At 44.2% G+C, this 20,684-nt stretch overlaps 1 protein-coding gene across 1 annotated transcript; it reads left to right on the top strand.

Moving 5' to 3' along the window:
- The first annotated feature begins 709 nt into the window (after positions 1 to 709).
- On the top strand, positions 710 to 12,969 carry RSL1D1 (ribosomal L1 domain containing 1). Its single transcript, XM_065924348.1, has 9 exons — positions 710 to 886; positions 3,434 to 3,573; positions 5,529 to 5,667; positions 6,470 to 6,618; positions 6,707 to 6,808; positions 8,871 to 8,964; positions 9,051 to 9,176; positions 10,098 to 10,370; positions 12,163 to 12,969. Exons 1-9 carry the CDS (start codon positions 788 to 790, stop codon positions 12,484 to 12,486), a joined length of 1,446 nt encoding a protein of 481 aa, XP_065780420.1. The 5' UTR covers positions 710 to 787; the 3' UTR covers positions 12,487 to 12,969.
- The last annotated feature ends 7,715 nt before the right edge of the window (positions 12,970 to 20,684 follow it).

Here is a 20,684-nt window from a genome sequence, read left to right as displayed (position 1 = left end):
GAAAACTAAATTGAAGCCCAACCATCCATAAAGAGAAAAAAGTTAAAGTCTTTCCTAAACATACGTAGAACATCCCTGGAAAGCTCCAGGAGAAACAGGTAGCCAGTGGTCCTCTGGGGCCGCGGGGAGGGAGAGGGGCCTTCTCTCGTTCTCCAGTCTGCACTTGCTCTTACCTCCCTCCTCCGTGAAACTCGAAGCTCAGGAGACAGGCCCCGGCTCACCGTTCGGGCCCCACACCGCTTAACTACTCGTCCGGTGTTTCCAGTGCACGGAACCGTCACCAGTCGGCGGGGAAAGGCCTGTGGCTGGGCAGCGGCGGGGGTTCGCCCCAGGTCACCCGGTAGGTAGGTGGTAGGGCCAGATTCCCCACGCCCCGCGCCTCCTGCTCCAAAGTCGGGGTCCACCCAGAGCGGGTGGACCCACCGGGTGGGCGGACTGGCCTCCCTTTCCGCTTCAGGGCGCTCGCCCGCTTTCGGGGAAGAGTGAGAGCCAGGCGTTGCCAGGCTGCTCCCAGCTCCTCACAGATACCGGGAGTTGAAGAAACTTGAGAGGCATCCATGCCCCTCGTCTTAGCGACTCAGGTCGCAGACGGAGAACCTACCTCAGTTTGCTAGAGCCCGCCAATCCCTAACGCCCCGACGCCGAAGTGCTCGACCCCGCGATCCTGGAAGTGACGCGACCATCCGGTTCCCGCCTCCCAGCTTCCGGCTACGGGCTTGGATCCGCGCGTGCGCAAAGAGAGCGAGCTCCCGGGTCGGCACGCGAGTCTCCACGCGGTGAGGGCGACATGGAGGCTTCGGCTTCTACCCCGCCGTCTACTTCAACCGAGACTTCAGCTTCGACTCCAGAGACCCCGGCAGGCCCGGAGCAGCTGGACAAAGAGCAGGTGAGTGGCCCCTGAGCGGGGAGTTTGGAAGCGGGGCAGCCGAGGCCTTGTGAGTCGCGGATTCCGAGGGCGGGCTCTGCGCCGTTGTGGAGGCCTTCTGGGCTTAGGGTCGCTCGTTCGCTGTGTCCTCCGCTCTCCTGCTGCCTTAAACAGCCGGCTAGACGCCCGCCGCCTCCAGCCCTGCGGCCTGGCTCTGTTGAGCTGATTTTTTTTTTTTTTTTTAATGGTCGCTCCGCGCGACTTTCGGGGTTCTAGTTCCCCGACTAGGGATGAAACCCGTGCCATCTGCAGTGTGAGCTCAGAGTCTTAACCGCCGGACCGCCAGGCAAGTCCCTTACTTTGGGTTGGATTTCAGGTATTCTTTGGGACCCTGGGGTGAGGCCCATCTGGCTGTGCTTCCCTGCCGTTTGCCCTTTTTTGCTTTTGTTTCTTCTAATTCATAAATCTCTCAGTTGATTGCAAATAATTAGCGCGGAACACAGAGTAACCTCCGAGGAGAAGTCCTGGGAGGAGGCGTCACAGCACAAGAAGCATCCGGGCAGCTGGTCTGTTAACAAGCCCGAGAGGGAAGCAGGCTCCTGCTGAAACAAGGCCTCCGGCAGTATCCGTCTGAAACAGCTCTCAGCAGCTTGGAGACGGAGCCTCCAGCGAGGAGACTTCACCTCTCTGGGCTCCGGGGTCTCTATTTGAGGAGTGGTGGTAAAGAACCCACCTGCCAGAGCAGGAGACATAAGAGACGCAGGGTTTGATCCCTGGGTGGGGAAGATCACCTGGAGAAAGAAACAGCAACCCACTCCAGTGTTTTTTCCTGGAGAATCCCATGGACAGAGGAGCCTGGTGGGTCCATGGGGTTCCAGAGAGTCAGACACCACTGAAGAGACTTGGCACACACACAGTTATTACAGGGGAGTGGGTCATGGCTCTATCAGTTGCTTCTTCTGTTCCACACACGTTGCCCATCAGATTTCTCATCTAAAGTAACACTCAGTTTACCACTCGGAGACACTTGCAGTCTTACAGCAGGTTTTTAAAAAATATTTATTTGACAGATCTGGGTCATAGTGGCCTCATGTGGAAACTCTTGGTTGCTGCATGTGGGATCTAGCTCCCTGACCAGGGTTGGAACCCAGGCCCCTGCATTGGAAGCACAGAGTCTTAGCTACTGGACCACCAGGGAAATTGCTAGCAGATGTTTTAAAACAACTGATACAGAAGTTCATGCTGGCCACTGTGACTCCATTTTGAACTGCCTTACAGAGTTTTTGTTGCTCCATCGCTAAGTCGTGTCCAGCCAGAGCATGGAGGCTCCCCTGTCCTTCACTGTCTCCTGGAGTTTATGTTCATAGAGTCAGTGATGCTATCCAACCATCTCATCCTCTGCTGTCCCCTTCTCCGAGTTTAACATTGCTTAAATATTTTAAGTTTTTTGCAAGATGAGTAGGTATCAGAACACAAAAGGAATCACCTTATAACAGCAATACAGTGGGGCAAGAGAAAAGGAAATGTCTCTAAAACAGGCCCAAATTATACCTTGAAAACCACACGACTGATTTGACTCCTTCTGGGTATTCTAAAAGAATGCTTTTCTAAGTTCCTATCAAGTTTTCCTTTTCAGTTCAGTCATTTCAGTGGCTCAGTCGCGTCCGACTCTTTGCGACCCCATGAACCGCAGCACACCAGGCCTTCATGTCCATTGCCAACTCCCAGAGTTTACTCAAACTTATGTCCATTGAGTCAGTGATGCCCTGCAACTATCTCATCCTCTGTCGTCCCCTTCTCCTCCTGCCTTCAGTCTTCTCCAGCATCGGGGTCTTTTCCATTGAGTCAGTTCTTGCCATCAGGTGGTCAAGGTATTGGAGTTTCAGCTTCAGCATCAGTCCTTCCAATGAATATTCAGGACTCATTTCCTTTAGGACGGACTGGTTTTCCCTTTAACATTCTGAAAATTAGGCTTTGTTAGGAATAAAGCTGCAAATTAGCTTAATTTTTTGTTAATTTTTATTGCCGTGTAGCTGCTTTACAACGTTGTATTAGTTTCCGCTGTACAGCAAGGTGAATAAGTTGTGCGTGTACACATACCCCTGCAGTTTGGCCAAGTCGCTTGGTCCTCGGTAACTTCCTCGCATTTAAAAATGGGCTCCGCTCTCCAGGATCAGAGAAGGTGATGCAAACAAAGCAAGGGGGCCGGGGGGGGGGGGGCCTGGCGCATAATAAGCACTCAGAAAATGTGAGATGCAGATGTATTGCGCTTTTATGGGGTTTGCTGCCTTCATGGTTGAGTGCAGGGGAAGCATGCTCCCACTTGATGTTTTGTTTTGGCCTTGCGGGAACCTGTGTCTCCTGCAGTGGAAACTCAGAGTCTTGACCACTGGACTTCAGGTGACTGCATTCCCCTGATTATAAATTGCACATCCTTCATGAGTATGGTTGTGGAGATTACTTGTGAAAATAGAAATTGAAGCAGGGCAAATTCTGGGGAGGGGCTAGATTCTGAATTTTGCTAAATTCGATTGAAATTTGACTTACTTGTGTATCTCCACTTTGCAGGTTAAGAAGGCAGTGGAGGCTCTGTTAGCACATTCCAGATCCAGGAAAAACGCGAATGGATTACTTCTGAATGAGAATGAAAATTTCTTTTTAATGGTGGTATTATGGAAAATTCCAAGTAAAGAACTGAGAGTCAGATTGTAAGTTCTTGTTTTCTACTTTTGCTGGTCTTAACTGGTTGGCTGTTTTGTGCAGCTTTAACAACTGTCGACTTAGTTTTTGGTGGAAACTTTGCAAACTCAAAATACCTGGTTTGAAAACCATCAGATTTAGACATGCTTAAATTTTCTAAAAATTCCATCTGTTTTCTGAATGGTTGGTGGATGGTTTGACCAAAGCCAAACTCAGTTCTGTTGAATTGAAAACCTGGTTTTTGAGAGGACAAAGGTTAGAATAAATGAAGCAGCTTTTGTATTTTTATAGAATCTTTTATCTTTCCATGTCAAACTAGTTCTAGGCTAAAATTACTGAGGCGCTAAACTCATTCCTGTGTACAGAGACTATTAAAAATTTGACCGTGGTCGTTGGCTAAGAGGAGACTCTGCCTTGGACCCACCAGTGTAATAAATTGCACTCCACTATCTAAAAAAAAAAAAAAAAAAAAAATTTGACCGTGAATTCCTTACATAAAAGAAACCCATGAAGATTACACATTCTTATTGCTATAACTCTTAGGTCAAAGGTGCCAGACTTAGCAAATAAAAATACAGGGGAATTTTTTTGTTAGTATAAGTAGGTCCCATGCAGCATGGGGACATAATTATACTTAAAAAAATGTTTCAGGTTTAACTGGGTGTCCTATATTCTGTCTGGTAATCTGCCTCTCTGTGAAATCCTTCATTTCCAAAGCTAACTCTTGTTACAGAAAGCAGGGTGTGGGATAGCTTTTCTTTCCCCCATAAGGGTGGAGGATAGGGGTTATGAATAACTGCAATTGGAGATGTTACCCCCAGATGTCCAGTGGTTAGGGCTTCACTTTCTAATGCGGGGGGGGGGGGGTGCAAGTTCGATCCCTGATTGGGGAGCTGGGATCCCCCATGCCTTTTGGCCAAAAACAAAAAACAGAAACACTGTAACAAAGTCAATGAAGATGTCTAAAAACAATTTTTTTTTTTTAAAGAATGTTTACAAATTGGGAAGACCCTTTTAACCCTCAGACTCTCTCAACCTCATCCCCATGAACAGCTCTAGCCATGTTGTTTTAGTTACTGCTTTACATATCCGGCTGTGTCTTTCTTTATTCCACACTTTTGCCCTCACATTCTCCAGGTTACTTTCCCAGCTGCTCACCTCTTGGTGATTTCTGCCACTTGCCATCTCATTGTCCAAGTCCTGCTGCTGTGGCTTGCTCTTCTCTTAAACTAAGGAAATGTTTCCTCAGGACACAGACCTAGCACCCGAGCTAAGCGTTTTTTTCCCTTTTTTGAGACTCAGCATAATGCATGTTTTGCTGGTCCCTGTAGGTTTGCTGGGTTTTCTGTTTTAGCTCTTTAAGAGTTATGATTATGGAGCCCAGAGATTTCTGCAAGGTGGCATTCTGAACCAGAACTGCCATTAGGAAACTGGATTATTCTAGCACTTTGTAGTACATATGTATATATAGCAAACATATAAAATAATGATCAGACTTCCCTAGTGGGCCAGTGGTTAGGATTCCACCTTCCAATGCAGGAGGCACAGGTTTGAATCCTGGAAGGAACTAAAATGCCATGTGTGTTGTGGCCAAATAATAGTTACGTTTGTACTATTTTGAGTGTCCTTGATAAAAAATGCCATGTGTGTTGTGGCCAAATAATAGTTATGTTTGTACTATTTTGAGTGTCCTTGATATCATTTTAACTCTTAATCGTATCCCAAATGGTAATGGTATTTTGGTCTGTGGATATTTGTGGTGATTTAGTATTTGAATCTTAACTTTTCTGTACCATTGAAAACCGTGTATGTGTGTGCTGTGCTCAGTAGCTTATTTGTTTAAAAAAAAACATGAATAAAGTTTATTGAAATGACTGGATTTATTGTGTATTCTGTGGAATATAAACATATATATGATCAGTTATAATGCCTTATTCCTTGGTCTGTCTCATGTATTTTGCAGGTCTTTGCCTCATGGTATTCGATCAGATTTAGCAGATGTTTGTTTATTTACCAAAGATGAACCCAATTTAAGCTCTGAACAGACAGAGCGTTTTTATAAGAAGCTTCTAAACAAGCATGGGATCAAAACCATTTCTCAGGTAGGGAGCAGGTTAATATTTCAAGACAACTAAAGAGTGGATTCAGTTAAAGTAACAACAGGGTCTTCCCTGGTGGTCCGGTGGTTAAGATCCTGTGCTTCCCCTGCAGGGGGCCTGGGTTCGAGCCCTGGTCGGAGAACTGAGATCCCTCATGCCTGTTGGCTCTCCCTGCTGCCTGGACCCCCCAAAAAAAGATTTCAGTTGAAAAGACAAATAATACCTTACCTAGTACATGTTCCTCTCTTGGGAATTTAATTTTTAAGTTAATTTTCCCTTTTTAACTCTCATTGGCTTTGGGTAGGGCATAGTCACTCTGCCTTGTAACGAATGAGCTGTTGAGGTTTGTTGGCCTAAGAGCTCTACATGTGCATCAGTGATGTTTCTGTCTTGAAGATTTTACACAAGTTGCTCCGTTAAATTGCTCCTTTCTCCTTCGGGGTGTCCTGGGTTTGCCTCTGGCTCGGCACTTCCCGCCCTGCCTGTAGTTGGTGGTGCAGTGTCTTTAGCTGAGGGTCCCGCTCATTCCTCTGTGTCCCCAGCATTCATCCTAGTGCCTGTGCTGTTTCAGGCACATTCGTGTCCACTCAGCTGTGACTCCAGGGCATTTTAAAATCTAAACACTGTATTTCTTCTTCTTTTAATCAAAGTATAGCTGGTTTACAATATTGTTTTGTATCTGTTGATCCCAAACTCCTAATTTGTTCCCCCCCTCCCCCTTGGTAACCATAAGTTTGTTTGCTCTGTCACTGAGTCTGTTTCTATTTTGTTTATTCATGTTTTTACATTTTCTTAAATTTCCTAGATTATCCCCCTCCGAACTTTAAAAAAGGAATATAAGGCCTATGAAGCCAAGCTCCGCCTCTTGGGTAGTTTTGACTTCTTCATTACGGATGCCAGAATCAAGCGGCTCTTGCCCTCACATCTGGGGAGGCATTTCTACAACAGAAAGAAGTAAGTTTCTCAGCTGTGACTGGACTTGAGTAACGTGGCGTTCACGGCTGTGCGTGTGCTGCGGTAAAGAGCCATTGTGTTCTTCTAGGGTTCCAGTGTCTGTAAACCTTCAGTCCAAGACTTTATCTAGAGAGATCAACGACTGCATCGGGGGAACGGTCTTAAACATCTCTAAGAGCGGCTCTTGCAGGTAGGTAAAAGGCATGAAGGTGCGCCTCTGTTTAATTTTATGTTTAGAAATGGTTTTATTGGGGTTGCAAAGAGTCGAACACAACTCAGTGACTGAACGGTAACAGCGGTGGCTGTGTAAACATTTATAAGATGGTGTGAATCAAATCAGACTCTTCAGCTAAAACTAAAATTCATTCCTTAGAAGCATTCAGTTCTCTAGAACGGTGCTGCCTCCTAGAACTTTCCACAGTGCTGGAGATGGTTTGCGGCTGTGCAGTCTCATAGGAGAACAAGCCACACGTGGCTGCTGAGCTCGTGATGTGGCTGCTGAGCTCGTGATGTGGCTGCTGCAGCTGAGGAACCAAATTTCCAACTCCTTGATTTTAGCTGAATTTTAAAAGGCATGTCTGCTGACTTTTACTATATTGGACAGGGCACCTCCGGATGTTCAGGAAAACAGGAGAATAAGACCAGTGCTTAGGGAACATTAGTAGTTCTGGGCTTCTGTGTTGACTGACATCATTTATCCTTTAAAGTCCAGGCCCACTTCAGTCTTGCTTTAACTTCTTGAGAAGTGAGTTCCCCATCGCCCGTTTCACCAGCCTGTCTTATATCGGCATGGTCTCATGGAGCTTCTCTTTCCTGGAATGCTGAGCTGGGTGGAATCCCCTCACCCACCAAAGACCTTTTAGGGCAGTGACTGCATCCCAGCCTTCAGGTGGACAGATAGCGGCTCAGCCTTTTGCTTTTTTTTTTTTTTAATTAGACTGAGAAGCAGGTTGAGTTTGCCTGCCTGAAGGGAGAGTTATGTTTGAGTTGTGTGGAGGAACATAATTCAACATCATTTCATAAAATATGTAATCTGATGACTGGGACATCTGGTGTGGGGCTGGGCGTCTGCCAATAGGGCAGGGCTGTGGAGCCTTCCCACCCAGAGATTCCCCGGAAGCCCGTGTGGGCCCAGTGGTCACATCCATAACAAAACGGGATGTCTTGGCTCTGCTCACCAGGGAGGCCAGCCCTCAGCAGTGTCTCTGGGCGAGTTAGAGCAGGGCATGGCTGGGGAGACTGGTGGACTCTGGTGTCATCTTCTGCCTGCAGGTGGGAACCCTCCTACTTGGGTGAGTTAAGCAGCTCAGTAGAGTGGATGGTCAGGCCTGGACCCCCCACTCTATAGACTATAGGTTGACCTGAAAGTGGCGGTTCATGGGAAGTAGTTAGCTTGAGGGTCAGAGGCCTGGTTCAGGGTGCGCTTCAGGTCAGTGCCAGTGGGCACACAGAATGGGCGACTCCTTCTTTGGTTGGAGAGAGGTGGGATCACCAGTCCATGTCACCCTCATTCTGCAGATAGCCCACCAACAGCCAGCCTGCCTGTCAGCTCCCCTGGTAGGGAGAGTGGGAGCTGGCAGGACCAGGGGACCTGGTGGCTGAGCTGTGGGCACTTTCGGGCTCTCCACTGGTCCATGGGTACCCTCTGGTTCAGCTGAGGAGATAGTTTTGCTCTCAGCCAGAAGATGCTATTCCACGAGCAGCTGATGCTGCGTCAGGGCAGTGGGGCTCTAAAGATAGCAAGCGGACCTCCTGGGAGTGGGTCCTTTCCAGAACAGCCACTCTTGGGGGTTATCACCCTCAAAGCTTGAGGGGCTGGCCTGGGGACCCGTGTTCTCCAGAATGCAGGTGGGATTCCTGGCAGCCCTCCCCACTGACCCTGCCAGCCTCTCGCTCACTTCCTGCTTTGCTGGCGGAGGTATGGTGACCTCACAAAGCTGCGGTAGTCTCTGCTGTACCGTGAAGTGACTCAGCCGCACCCATACACGGACCCCTCCCTCCTGGGTTCCACCATCTGGGTCACCAGAGAGCAGCGGCTCATCACCTCCGGATATTTCAGGAGGAGGGCATTTCTTCTGGAGCAGGAAAGATGACCATCTTCTCTTAAATAAATGGAGGAGCTAAAGATCTTAATGTTTCAACCCTAAAAAAAAATGTTTGTGTTGTGTACTTCTGTTTCTCATTTACCAGCCTATGCTTTATTTTGAGAAACAAGTTATGTTTTCATATCTCTGTGTCGGATGCTTTTTCAGCACTATCCGCATCGGTCACACGGGGATGCCGACTGAGCACATCGTTGAAAATGTCGTTGCCGTTGCAGAAAGGCTCTCGCAGAAATTGCCGGAGGTACGGTCTCGCAGGTGTCTCGCAGTCCGTCCTTCATATCAAGGAAGCAAAACCCGTACGGGTGACGTTGCTCTTCTCTGTTTCAGAAGTGGGAGAGCGTGAAGCTCTTGTTCGTGAAGACTGAGCGGTCAGTGTCCCTGCCTGTCTTCTCGTCCTTTGTCAGCTGTCAGGGCGAAGCCCAGGGACTCCACGCACGAGACCTGTTGAAAAAGGTTAGTAGAAGTTCATATCCTGGACAGGCTTCATCACGTCTGTAAGCACAGCTCAAGAAGAGAGAACAGAGGTTCAGAAGAGCCTGCAAGAGAGGTTGAGAGGAAGAGGAAACCCAAAATCTAGGCTGTTGAGTACTTGGTTTTTCATGGGCAAAATGTAAGACTGCTTGAGGCTGACATGCCTCTTGGTTCTGGTTTGTGGGTTTTAAGTACTGCTGGTACTACTGTAAAAAGTGGCAGGAGAGAAAATGGAACCTTTTGTTATTGGTTGGACCAGTCTCCTAGTTGATTCAGTCTTTCTTCAGCCATGTTCATCCATGTGTCCAATGAGTGGTTTTTTGTTTTTTTTTTGTTTTTTTTGTTTTTTGGTTTTGTTTTTGTGCCTGAAAAACAATGTCCCGTATATAAGTTAAACTACACACATCCTACCGTATACTTTAAGTCATCTTTAGGTTATAATACTGAATGCAGTGTGAATGCTATGTAAACAGTTGCCAGAGTGCAGCAAATTTAAGTTTTGCTGTTTGGAGCTTTGGGGATTCCCCCCCCCCCCAGAACATTTTTGATTCACATGTGATTGAGTCTGTAGATATGGAACCCTGCATGTATGGAAGACCAGCTGTTTCACAACACATACTGTACAGTTCTGGATCATTCGTAACTCAACCTATAGACAAAGTTGACTTCCACACAGCCGGTGACTACACGCTTCACATACTCAGATTCTGGATAGAATTTACCACATAAAATGCATCTTTGGCTGTGGATTTGAGACAAAGTGAAATTGGGTTTCAAGTGGTGGCAGTGGGGCTCATTTGCTTGGATCTTGTGCAGGTCTAGGCCCTTAGGAGCTGATGACAGACCTGACTGCACGTGCTAAGAAGATTCTGCCCTTAAAATTATGCTTGGTTGTTTTTGGAGGTATCAAAGAAAAGCCGAAAGAAGAAGTCAAGAGCTCTTAAAAGACAGCAGGAGAAGAAAGAGAAGAAGCTTCTGAAGCAGGCTGGAAAGGCCAAACCTGCCCCGACGACTGACACGGCAGCTCCCAAAACCGGGGGTGCTCCAGCCCAGGACCCTGCACCCCAGAAGGAGACCGGTGGGGTGAGCGCCCTGCCTAAAGCACAGGACGATTCTGAAGATGAAATCCCGTTGCTGGTGCCATTGAAGGAAACTCCAGCTGCAGGAAGCACCAAGGTATTTTCATTAATATTGGTGTCCATTGTGGATGGTTCTGGGGCCCACGTGTGCCAGCAGGCACTGCCGAGGGACAGGAAGTGCTACACCTGGGAGGCAGCTCTTGTAAAAATTTGTGAACTAAGGGATGAAAAATACCAGGGTGAAAAAAAAATAAAAAAATACCAGGGTGAGCCCCAAGAACCTTTGACGGACTCTGCCTCCCTCCTTAAATATTGGAGTGACGTGTAGTCAGCCAAGGCTTTCTTCATGTACCTTGGAATCAAGGGAGACTCAGCCATATTAATAATGCTAATAATTCAACCATGTTGCTTGTGGTTTTGAAGAACAGATTCAGTTTCCGAAGGTGAGTCCTCAGTCACCACATTATTCATCTCAGAAAACTTACCTGAGAGGAAACCTGGGTGCTGGGTCCTGCCTCTGACACCTTTTCAAACACTCGGTCCTGCATGGCTCTTAACAGAAGTCTGACTTCATGGGTTTCAGAGGAGGTGGTTATAAGGAACTGAAGTTTTATTTTGGGGTGCTTTGTTAATGTTTTCACTCAGAGTATCCATCCAGCTACTGGGGAGAGACTCAGAGGGGAGCAGTGGGTCCTTTTTAAGAGATTGGAGGGTGGCCCTCATGATGTGTCTGGGAGACTCACAGTGTCTCTGGGCACAGCCCATCAGGGTCGTCCCATGGCTGTCACTACACTTTACATGTTCTGTGTATTTTTATAACAGTAATCCTTAAAATCTTCAACAAAATTATAATTTTCCTCTGTTAGTGAAAATATTCCTTTTTAAAGTCTCCCCAAAGTGCTATTGAGATTTTTTTTAATATACTTGAAGTTAATGTTGGTGATCAGTATGTTTACTGTAAGCAGCGTAATTGTTTCTAGAAGAAGTAAGCTGTATTTGTTTTAGTGTGACTGGAAGGTGGCATGCTGGAGATTAACGAGGGGAAGCATCGCTGCTGGGTGACACGGTTCAAGAGTATTCAGGTGTCGGCAGTTCCCTGGAGGTCCAGTGGTTGGACTCGGCGCTTTCACTGCCGTGGCCCTGGCTTCGATCCCTGGTTGGGGAACTAAGATCCCACAAGCTGTGCGGCATGGTTGGAAAAGAGTGTCAAAGTGTGTGTGCCTTTTGAACCACCTAGGAAATTTGGGGAAAGATACAAAAGTTTCATCATATTTTTAATGTTTTTCAAATTTTCCACCTGTTGTTTTATATTGTCAGAAACAAAGTCCTGTTGGTGGTTTTGTCTATATTGTCTCTCTGTGTGGGACACAATCCATTGCTGGAATGTTATCCTTGGATCATCTAGGCTGCTTGGAAAATCCAGGAGTCCCAGCCTGGAGTCCTGGAGTGCAGTCCCCGCTTTTTTCTAACATGCCCCACAGTTGATTTTCACTGGGTAACCAGCCAACCAACCTGGTTTTCAGCAGGGTAACCCACGGCCCTAACCCACATATAGGGAATTTACTCCTGGGGGTGAAGAAGAGTCAGGATGAGGTCACAGGTCTCCCTGCCATGCTCCCAGCGCGTGCTTCCTGGACCCTTAGCCCCAGCCATAGGAGATGTTTTTTTCTCTGATTGGACCAAGAAGATGCTAGGGTCCTTTCTACAGTTGTTAATTATGAAGTGCAGCTGCCTTCCAAAATGTTTGCAAGTCACGAGGAAAAGGCCGTTCCTTACTCTCTCTGCTGCAGTGTGCCTTTTAGGGGCTCTCTAAATTTTAAGAACAGAAGCTCTTTGGGTTATGTTGTCAGTAGTCTGGCCCACATTCACCACCTGTTTCTTTTTCTTAGAGAAAAGCTGCCGCAGGAAAGAAGTCTCCAAAAAAGAGTCCTGGTCCCAGCACAGCTCGTGGGAAGAAGAGAAAGGCCTCCCCAGCCCTGGAGACCCCAGTAGCTGCAGAGGCCAAGACCCCAGGGAAAGGCCCAGGGAAGAAGGCCAGAGTCAAAGAAGAGGTAGAGAAAGAAAGAAACTCTTCACTGGGGAAAAAAGACCCAAGACAGACTCCCAAAAAGCCAGAGGCCAAGTTCTTCACTACTGCTAGTAAATCTGCGAAAAAAGCCCCCCGTACCCTGACGCAGCGACCCAAAAAGCCCAAAGTACGCCAGTCAACCTAACATCAGAGACTTACCAGCAGGAGATTCAGCTATCCGAAGGGCTTGTAAAAAAGTCCCTGGGTTCTGACTGATCCCTGCTGCAGCCTCAGAGTGAGGCCTGCCTAGACTTCAGTGTATTTTTTAATACATCCACAAGTAATTCTGATCCATATTCGTGGGTGTATAAGAACCAGTAGTTGAAAGTAAGTCCATTTATTTTGTTGTTGTTCTGTGTATGTACTAATATAATAGAGGGAAAATACAGTGCTTCTTCGTGGTTGTGTTTTTTATTATTAAAGTGTCACATTTGTTTCACGATACACTGTTGGCATTCCATATCTTGTTGGTGTTTTATTTGAATGCCTGTGAGATAATTCTTATCTTCATCTGCTTTCAATCATTTGTTCACTTGACAGCTCCATTACAGTAATTTGTGCAGATGTATCCAGAGCTTGTCTGCAGGCCACTGGTGGACTTGCATGTGAATCAGCCATGGAACTGGTGACCAACTCCAGTTTCATGGCCCCCATTCTGAGTTGGGTCTTGGAAAAGACCCTTGAATCAGAAATAAAATAATTGATTCCATGGCCCAAGATTCCAGATCACTGAATTAGCATACATTTGTTGAGGGAAATTAACCATCATCATTTAGAGAAGCCCTGGATCCAATCTTGCATGCTGGAGGCAAGAAAATACTTATTTCCCATAGCCTTTCCTTATTCCTCCAGATTACTCCTCACCCTACATAGATTTACTTACCTAGGGGAGGAAGCTCAGGAGAAAAGACTATAAAACTTCAGGTCATTGTCAAACATACCTGAGGCAGTAAATTGACTTTGCAGTTACTTCCGCTGGATTTGAACTGGAGTATACGTCTCTAGTAGTAAGTGATGTAGGTACTAGTACAGAAAAGACAAAGTGAAGCATGCTTTCAAAATCATGTCGTTGATGAATAGAACAACTAAAGGAATAAGAGCTTTAGGTGGTTCTCCAGGTTTTTAAATCATGAAAGCTTTTGAAACAAAGTGACTCCATTCAAAATGAATGGAGTCATTCAAAAATGACTCCACTGTTATTTTAGACTGTTTAAAGTGAGTACACTATGTTTAATGTAGGGGTTTAGCATAATTGATTTGTTTACCATAGAAAGTAGATTCCATGGAAAAGTGTATTTAAGACTATAAACCTATAATTCAAAAATAAAGACAATCCAATTTTTAAAATGAGCAAAGGGTCAGAATGGACATTTGCCCAAAAGAGACACACAAATGACCAACAAGCACTTGAAAAGATGATCATCATTAGTCATCAGGAAAATGCTAATCAAAACCACAATGAGATATACCACTTGACCCTAAAGGACAAGAGAAATGTGAAGAAATTGGAATGCATTGCAAATGGGAGTATGAAATGGTGCAGCTGCTTTGGAAAACAGTCTGGCCATTTCTTCAAACGGCTTAAAACAGTTACCCACATCCGTTCCTTTGTATACACCCAAGGACATTAGGAACATAAGTCCACGGAAAGATTTGTTCTTGAATGTTTACAGCAGCATTATTCATAACAGAGAAGTAAAGCAACCCAATGTCCATCAGCTGATGAATGGATAAACAAAATGTAATCTATCCATTCAATGGAATATTATTAAACCACAAAAAGGAATGACTTACTGATACATTCCACAACATGGATGCACCCTGAAAATACTATGACCTGTTAACCTCCAAGTCCGAACTTTCAAGGTGGGAATGTGTGTTTGCATGTGCAGTCACGTAAGGTGGCTCACGTGTCTGGCATATATTGTCACGTGTGCATCTTCTGTAAGTAATGCTTTTATAGTACTGTATAGAGATGGTATCTTTATTTCAAGCCCAGGGTGTCTGGAAGCAAGAGGGTGGATAGAATTGAATCTAGCAAGGAACCAGAACCTGTGCCAACAACATCAGGGGTGAGTGAAATTGCAGCTCGCCCTCCACCTCCTATTGCTGGTGATCCTTCAATGTTACTGTCTTCTCCCTCCTCCATCAGTCACTCTTCTTGCCTATTCACTCAATGCCAGCCCCTTAATGCCAGCTGTTGTACTGTCCTAGGTCCTGTACCATAAGATTAAAAATATTTTCCTTGATTTTTGTGTTTGTGTTTAATGCACTATTTGTGTGAAAAGTTTTATAGACCTACTACAGTACAGCACTGTATCAGTTGAGGCCGATTGCTCAGTTGTGTCTGACTCTGCAGCCCCATGGACTGCAGCACGCCAGGGTTCCCTGTTCATCACCAACTCCTGGAGCTTGCTCAGGAGTCCATCAAGTCCATCATGTCCATCAAGTCAGTGATGCCATCCAACCATCTTACGCTCTGTCGTCCCCTTCTCCTGCCTTCAGTCTTTCCCAGCATCAGGGTCTCGTCCAATGAGTCAGGTCTTCGCACCAGGTGGCCAAAGTATCAGAGCTCCAGCTACAGCGTCAGTCCTTCCAATGAATATTCAGGACTGATTTCCTTTAGGATGGACTGGTTGGATCTCCTTGCAGTCCAAGGAGACTCTCAAGAGTCTTCTCCGACACCATAGTTCAAAAGCATCAATTCTTCGGTGCTCAACTTTCTTCATGGTCCAGCTCTCACATCCATGGGTGACCACTGGCAAAACCATAGCTTTGACTAACAGACCTTTGTCAGCAAAGTAATGCTGTGCACGCACAAGTCCTTTTGAAGGAGATGGCCATTACAGTCATTACCGTAACATAGTCTGGCCTCAGGTCAAACAACAGGGAGGCAACACAGCCCCACCCATTGGAATAAGACCCAGTTTCCCCAACAGTCACTCTCTCCTATCAGGAAGCTTCCATAAGCCCCTTATCTATCAGAGGGCAGGCAGAATGAAAATCGCAATCACAGAAAACTAACCAAACTGATCACATGGACCACAGCCTTATCTAACTCAATGAAACTATGAGCCATGCCATGCAGGGCCATCCAAGAAGGAAGGGTCATGGTGGAGAGTTTTGACAAAACGTGGTCCACTGGAGAAGGGCATGGCAAACCAGTATTCTTGCTTTGAGAACCCCGTTAACAGTATGAAAAGGCAATAAGATAGGACACTGAAAGGTGAACTCCCCAGGTTGGTAGGTGCCCAATATGCCACTGGAGAAGAATGGAAAGGTAACTTCAGAGAGAATGAAGAGATGGAGCCAAAGCGAAAACAACACCCAGTTGTGGATGTGACTGGTGATGGAAGTAAAGTCTGATGTTGTAAGGAATAATCTTGCATAGGAATCTGGAATGTTAGATCCATGAATCAAGGTAAACTGGAAATGGTCAAACAGTACTATATAGCTGATTGCATTAGTTGGGTACCTAACTACATTGGACTTAACGAAATTGCTCTTGAAATGGAATTTGTATGTAGGGAACTTAACTGTATTAAGTAAAAGGAGTCAGACACAATGACCATCTATTGTAAGATTTCATTTACATAAAACATTCAGAATAGGTAAAGCCATAGAGACAAAAAGTAGATTAGTGGTTGCCAGGTTCAGAGGGAAGGAGGGTATGGGAAGTAACCACTAATGTGTACAAGGTTTCTTTGGGGATGATGAAAATGTCCTGTAATTCATGGTGATGGTTGTAGTCTTGTGAAAAAAATACTAAAATCTTCTGAACTGTACACTTGCAAAGGGTAAATTGTATGTTACATGAATTATATCTCGAACAGCTTTGATAAGAACTAGTGTTCACAGAAGCAAGTTCAAACTTCTCATTTATAAATATAAAAACCTACTATTGAGGAGTTTTATAAAAATTCAATCTTTAGTTTTTCCTAATAGGGTGTACTTTAATATAATTCCAGATTACAGAAAATGTTTTGCATTTTCCCCACAAACTTCAAATAGAAAGTGAAAGAAAGTAAAGATGCTCAGTCATGTCCGACTCTTTGCTACCCCATGGACTGTAGCCTACCAGGTTCCTCCATCCATGGGATTTTCCAGGCAAGAATACTGGAGTGGGGTGCCATTTCCTTCTCCAGGAGATCTTCCCAACCCAGGAATTGAACCTGGGTCTCCCACATGGCAGGCAGATACTTTACCATCTGAGCCACCAGGGAACCTCACAAACTTCATATAGATGCCTCTAAATCACTTCCAGTTTCTCCCTGAGTACCACCAGATACTGACATGTTCTAGAGACTTCTCTGGTGGTTCAGTGGTTAGCACTCTGAGCTTCCACTGCAGGGCACACCAGTTTGATCCCTGGTCAAGGAGCTAAGATCCCCATACGTTGAACCCAGTGGTCAAAACAACAACAACAACAACAAAAACTAAACATTGCAAGAAAATAATATCCCAAACCCCACATCTCAAACACATGAGAATAGTGTATTTTCTATTGTTGTTTTACACAAATAGAATTTTTCATTTCCTTCTTTTTTTTTTAACCATTTATATTTTTCAAGTTTCACTCATAAAATTTCTATTCTAATGAAAAAAGAAAAGTTCTCTTTTCTTAATTATACTTCAGGTTGCTGCCTGGATGGAAGGGGAGATGTGGATTACCAAGAGGTACAAAGAAACTTTGGGAGGCAATGGATGTGTTTATGACCTTACTTGTGCTGATGCTTTCATCGATATATGTATACATATGTCAAAACTCATTGAACTGCACTTCAAAAACTCATGAATTGGTGCAGCTTCAATTCTGGTCAGGAAGCTGAGATCCTACATCCACCATGGCCAAAAAATCCAAAACATAATAGAAGCAATATTGTAACAAATTCAGTAAAGACTTTAAAAACGGTCCACATGAAAAAAATCTTTAAAAACAAGGGTCCCAGGCTTCTTAAACTCAGGGCAGTTGGAAACCACTGGTACCAACTAGCTAAGGAGAGAGACTTCCCTCATCTTGACCAAATCAAGTGAAGCCAAATGAAACCATGACTATCAACATCCCAGGGATAAATAAACCTATGATTTCCTAGTGTTTTACATAAATGCACGATCTGTAATCAGTATATGATACGTGAGTGTCCCACAAGGTTCTCAGCCTCTCGCTATTTTCTATCACTGGATTAATTGGGATGAAAGCTGACAGGTGATAAAGGCTCTCCATAGAATCCACGTTATTGCAATTATCCAATCAAGATCCTGTCTCCTATAAAAGAAACGCAGTGAGGTAGCTGTGATCAAGGTTTCATCTTGAAATGTGTTTGCCTGTTTGTTATTAAGGAGATTCATTTAATCAGGTAAAGGGAACTCTATTTTTAAAAAATATATGTTGTGGTGTGTTTGAAAGTCATCTAAGATTTTTTTCTCTTGTTACTAGGTGAACTCAGGTATGTCTAAAAAAGATTCACTGATCATTGCAGTTCCCCAGATGTGTTCCTTGTTTTGCCTTTTGTCTGTTTTCCCTTACTTGTCGATATTCTGTGTATATGTGTCAGTAGTTTCTGACTCTTTGAGACCCCATGGACTGTAGCCTGCCTCCTCCATCTATGGAATTTTAAAAACAGGTAAGAATACTGGAGTTGCCAGTATTCTGGTTTGCCATTTCCCATTCCAGGAGATCTTCCTCACCCAGGGATCAAACCTGAGTCTCTTGTATCTCCTTCATTTGCAGGTGGGTTCTTTACCACTGTGTCATCTGCTAAGCCCTCTGCATGTCTTTATTATCTATGCATGTAAAGTTTATTTCTCCCAACTAATCATTTACAGCTTGTCTGTAATGCCTCTTGACAGTCAAGGAAATTTTTTTCCCCCTTTGAAGCACCTGTTTCACTTTTTCCAAGAAAAACTTGAAAGCATATATTTATTTAGCCAGAAAAACTAAAACATGCCTTCAATGTAAGGCTCTGGAGGAAACAGTAATAAAACCAATAGAAATTAAAGAGGAGTAGTTTAATAAGGGAACAAAATAAATTGGAAAACTGAAGCCATGCCTGGTAACACTCAAAGTTAGTTGCTGAAGAAGGTGACAAGTAGCTAAATGTGGCAAGCCAAAAAAAAAAAGTGAAAATTGTATGAATGAGGCAAGAAATATAGTCAGATAAAAGAAGTTATAAAAAAGCTCACGTAAAACTTCACGGCAATATACTTGGCATTTTAGGAAAAAAAATATGGTTTTCTTTTTCTTTCTCACCATTTATTTAAACAAATGCTAATACATTAATTCTGTGTCTGGCCTTATTTAGAGAGTTTTTATAATTGAAATATAACTGATGTACAATATTATGTTAGTTTCAGGTGTACTGTTGATATTTGCATTTTTATTATGAAATGATCAGCACAGCAAGTCTAGTAACCATCTGTCCCAATACAAAGTTAAAATGTTATTGACCATATTTCTTTTGCTGTATATTTCATCCCTGTGACTTATAAGTGGAGGTTTGTACCTTTAATCCCTGTCACCTGTTTCACCCACTCACGTCTCAGCCCCCACCCTTCTGGCAATGACCCATTTATTCTCTGCATCCACGAGTGTATTTTCATTTTGTTTGTTGTTTTATTTTTTCAGACTCCACATATAAGTAAGGTCATGCAGTATTTGTCTTTGTCTGCCTTATTTCACTTGACATAATACCCTAAAACACAAGGTTTTCTTAAATAAGTCACCAAAGAGTGTTACTACAAGTTACCAAAATTGAATCAAGGAGAGTAGAAACATCAGAATAAACCAACTTTTTTAGAAGAAATGAGAAAGGAGGTCGCCTATCTACCTATGCTGGCTTGAAAAGACAGTTCTAACAGTTTTGTAGTCATCTTACAAAAGCAGTGTTACGCTAACCTCAGCACCCAGAAAAATCCTCTTGACAAAACTAAAAATATAATGGAAAAATTCTTAACAATGTGAGCAAATCGTGTCTTTTAAAAACTTTTAATCATAATTTACAAACATTTAGACAAGTTTTAGAAAGTCCCTACTCTCCACTGTGGTGCAAAAGCTTGTTAATGTTTTTAGTGGTACATAGGTATATAATTATTTGCTGAATCATTTGAGAATTGGCTGATAGTTTAATAAGACACAACCATGTCCTCTAGCAAACCTCAGGTCTATGGTGTTCCCCGGTTCTGTAGTGTTCTCTGGATATAATCTAGAAGTTTGTGACAGATGATTTCATGGAGGATACTGAAAGAAATAGTGAAAGGAAATTAAGAATATGTACTCATCCTCCTGAATTTTCTGTCAGTCTTCTTTGGAAGTCAATTCCCAGGTCATCCAGAAAGAAGTCCTTTGTTTTATACCACCAGGACACTTAGTAATTCAGTGAATATAATTAAAAATTTGATCCAAAAGTACTGTCATGACAACTGGAGAGATAGGTTCCTGATCAACCTTTTGATTTTTTTTACCCTTAATTTTTAACTTGGGCTTCCCACTTGGCTCAGTGGTAGAGAATCCGCCTGCCAATGCAGGAGGCACGGGTTCAATTCCTGGGTCAGGAAGATCCCCTGGAGAAGGAAATGGCAACCCACTCCAGCATTCTTGCCTGAAAAATCCCATGGACAGAGGAGCCTGACAGGCTATCATCCATGGGGTTGCAAAAGAGTCGGACGTGACTTCATGACTAAACAACAAACAACAATTTTTCCCACCTCTCATCCTACAGATAAGACTCGTCATGATCCCAGCTACTCAAGCTCATGGTCAGTGGACCTGGTTTCAAAGACTAAAGCAAGAATTCTGCAAGCCTATCTGTTGGTTCCGTATCGGATTAATAATTATGCTCCTCAAAATTGCTGTGGTAGCCTTCTTCGGTAATCATTTACCTTTCTCCCTCTCAGTGACAATAATTGCTTCTGGCATCATTTTAATCCTCATTTCTGGAGGGATCCTCTTGTATGGATTATGCCAAAACTCAGACTACACCTCTCTTGGATCAGAAGAATTAGGGAGGCATCGAACTGCCCACAGTCATCCTGAGGGTTTTGAAACAGAGGCAGCAACTATCTGCACCTCGCTATGATATATATTAAACCCAGATATCACTGGGTCTTTTACCCTTCTGAAAGTTCCTTGAGTATAATTAAAGTAGAAATAAACTCTGACCTCTAAAATGTTTTGTTTTCTGAGTTTGGAATGTATTTTTTCTCTCTTGCCTGTATGAAATCGTTCTTCTTCAGAAGTCCTCTCTCTCTCAAATTCATCTCGAAACTAGTTTTGTCTTGCTTGCTTCTGCAGCTCCCAACCTTCTTATTCTCTTCCTACCATCACTGGTGCTGCTTCTCTCGGTC

The sequence above is a fragment of the Muntiacus reevesi genome, chromosome 2, assembly GCF_963930625.1.
Source record: "Muntiacus reevesi chromosome 2, mMunRee1.1, whole genome shotgun sequence".
Classification (NCBI taxonomy): domain Eukaryota; kingdom Metazoa; phylum Chordata; class Mammalia; order Artiodactyla; family Cervidae; genus Muntiacus; species Muntiacus reevesi.
Note: the sequence above shows the minus strand (reverse complement) of the source record. Positions and strands in the feature narration are given on the sequence as shown.

Excerpts from the sequence above, each read along its gene's own strand:
- RSL1D1 (XM_065924348.1), top strand. The coding sequence starts at position 788 with ATGGAGGCTTCGGCTTCTACCCCGCCGTCTACTTCAACCGAGACTTCA. Across the intron at positions 3,574-5,528 it reads AAAGAACTGAGAGTCAGATT|GTCTTTGCCTCATGGTATTC; the intron begins GTAAGTTCTTGT and ends TGTATTTTGCAG. Across the intron at positions 8,965-9,050 it reads TCTCGCAGAAATTGCCGGAG|AAGTGGGAGAGCGTGAAGCT; the intron begins GTACGGTCTCGC and ends TCTCTGTTTCAG.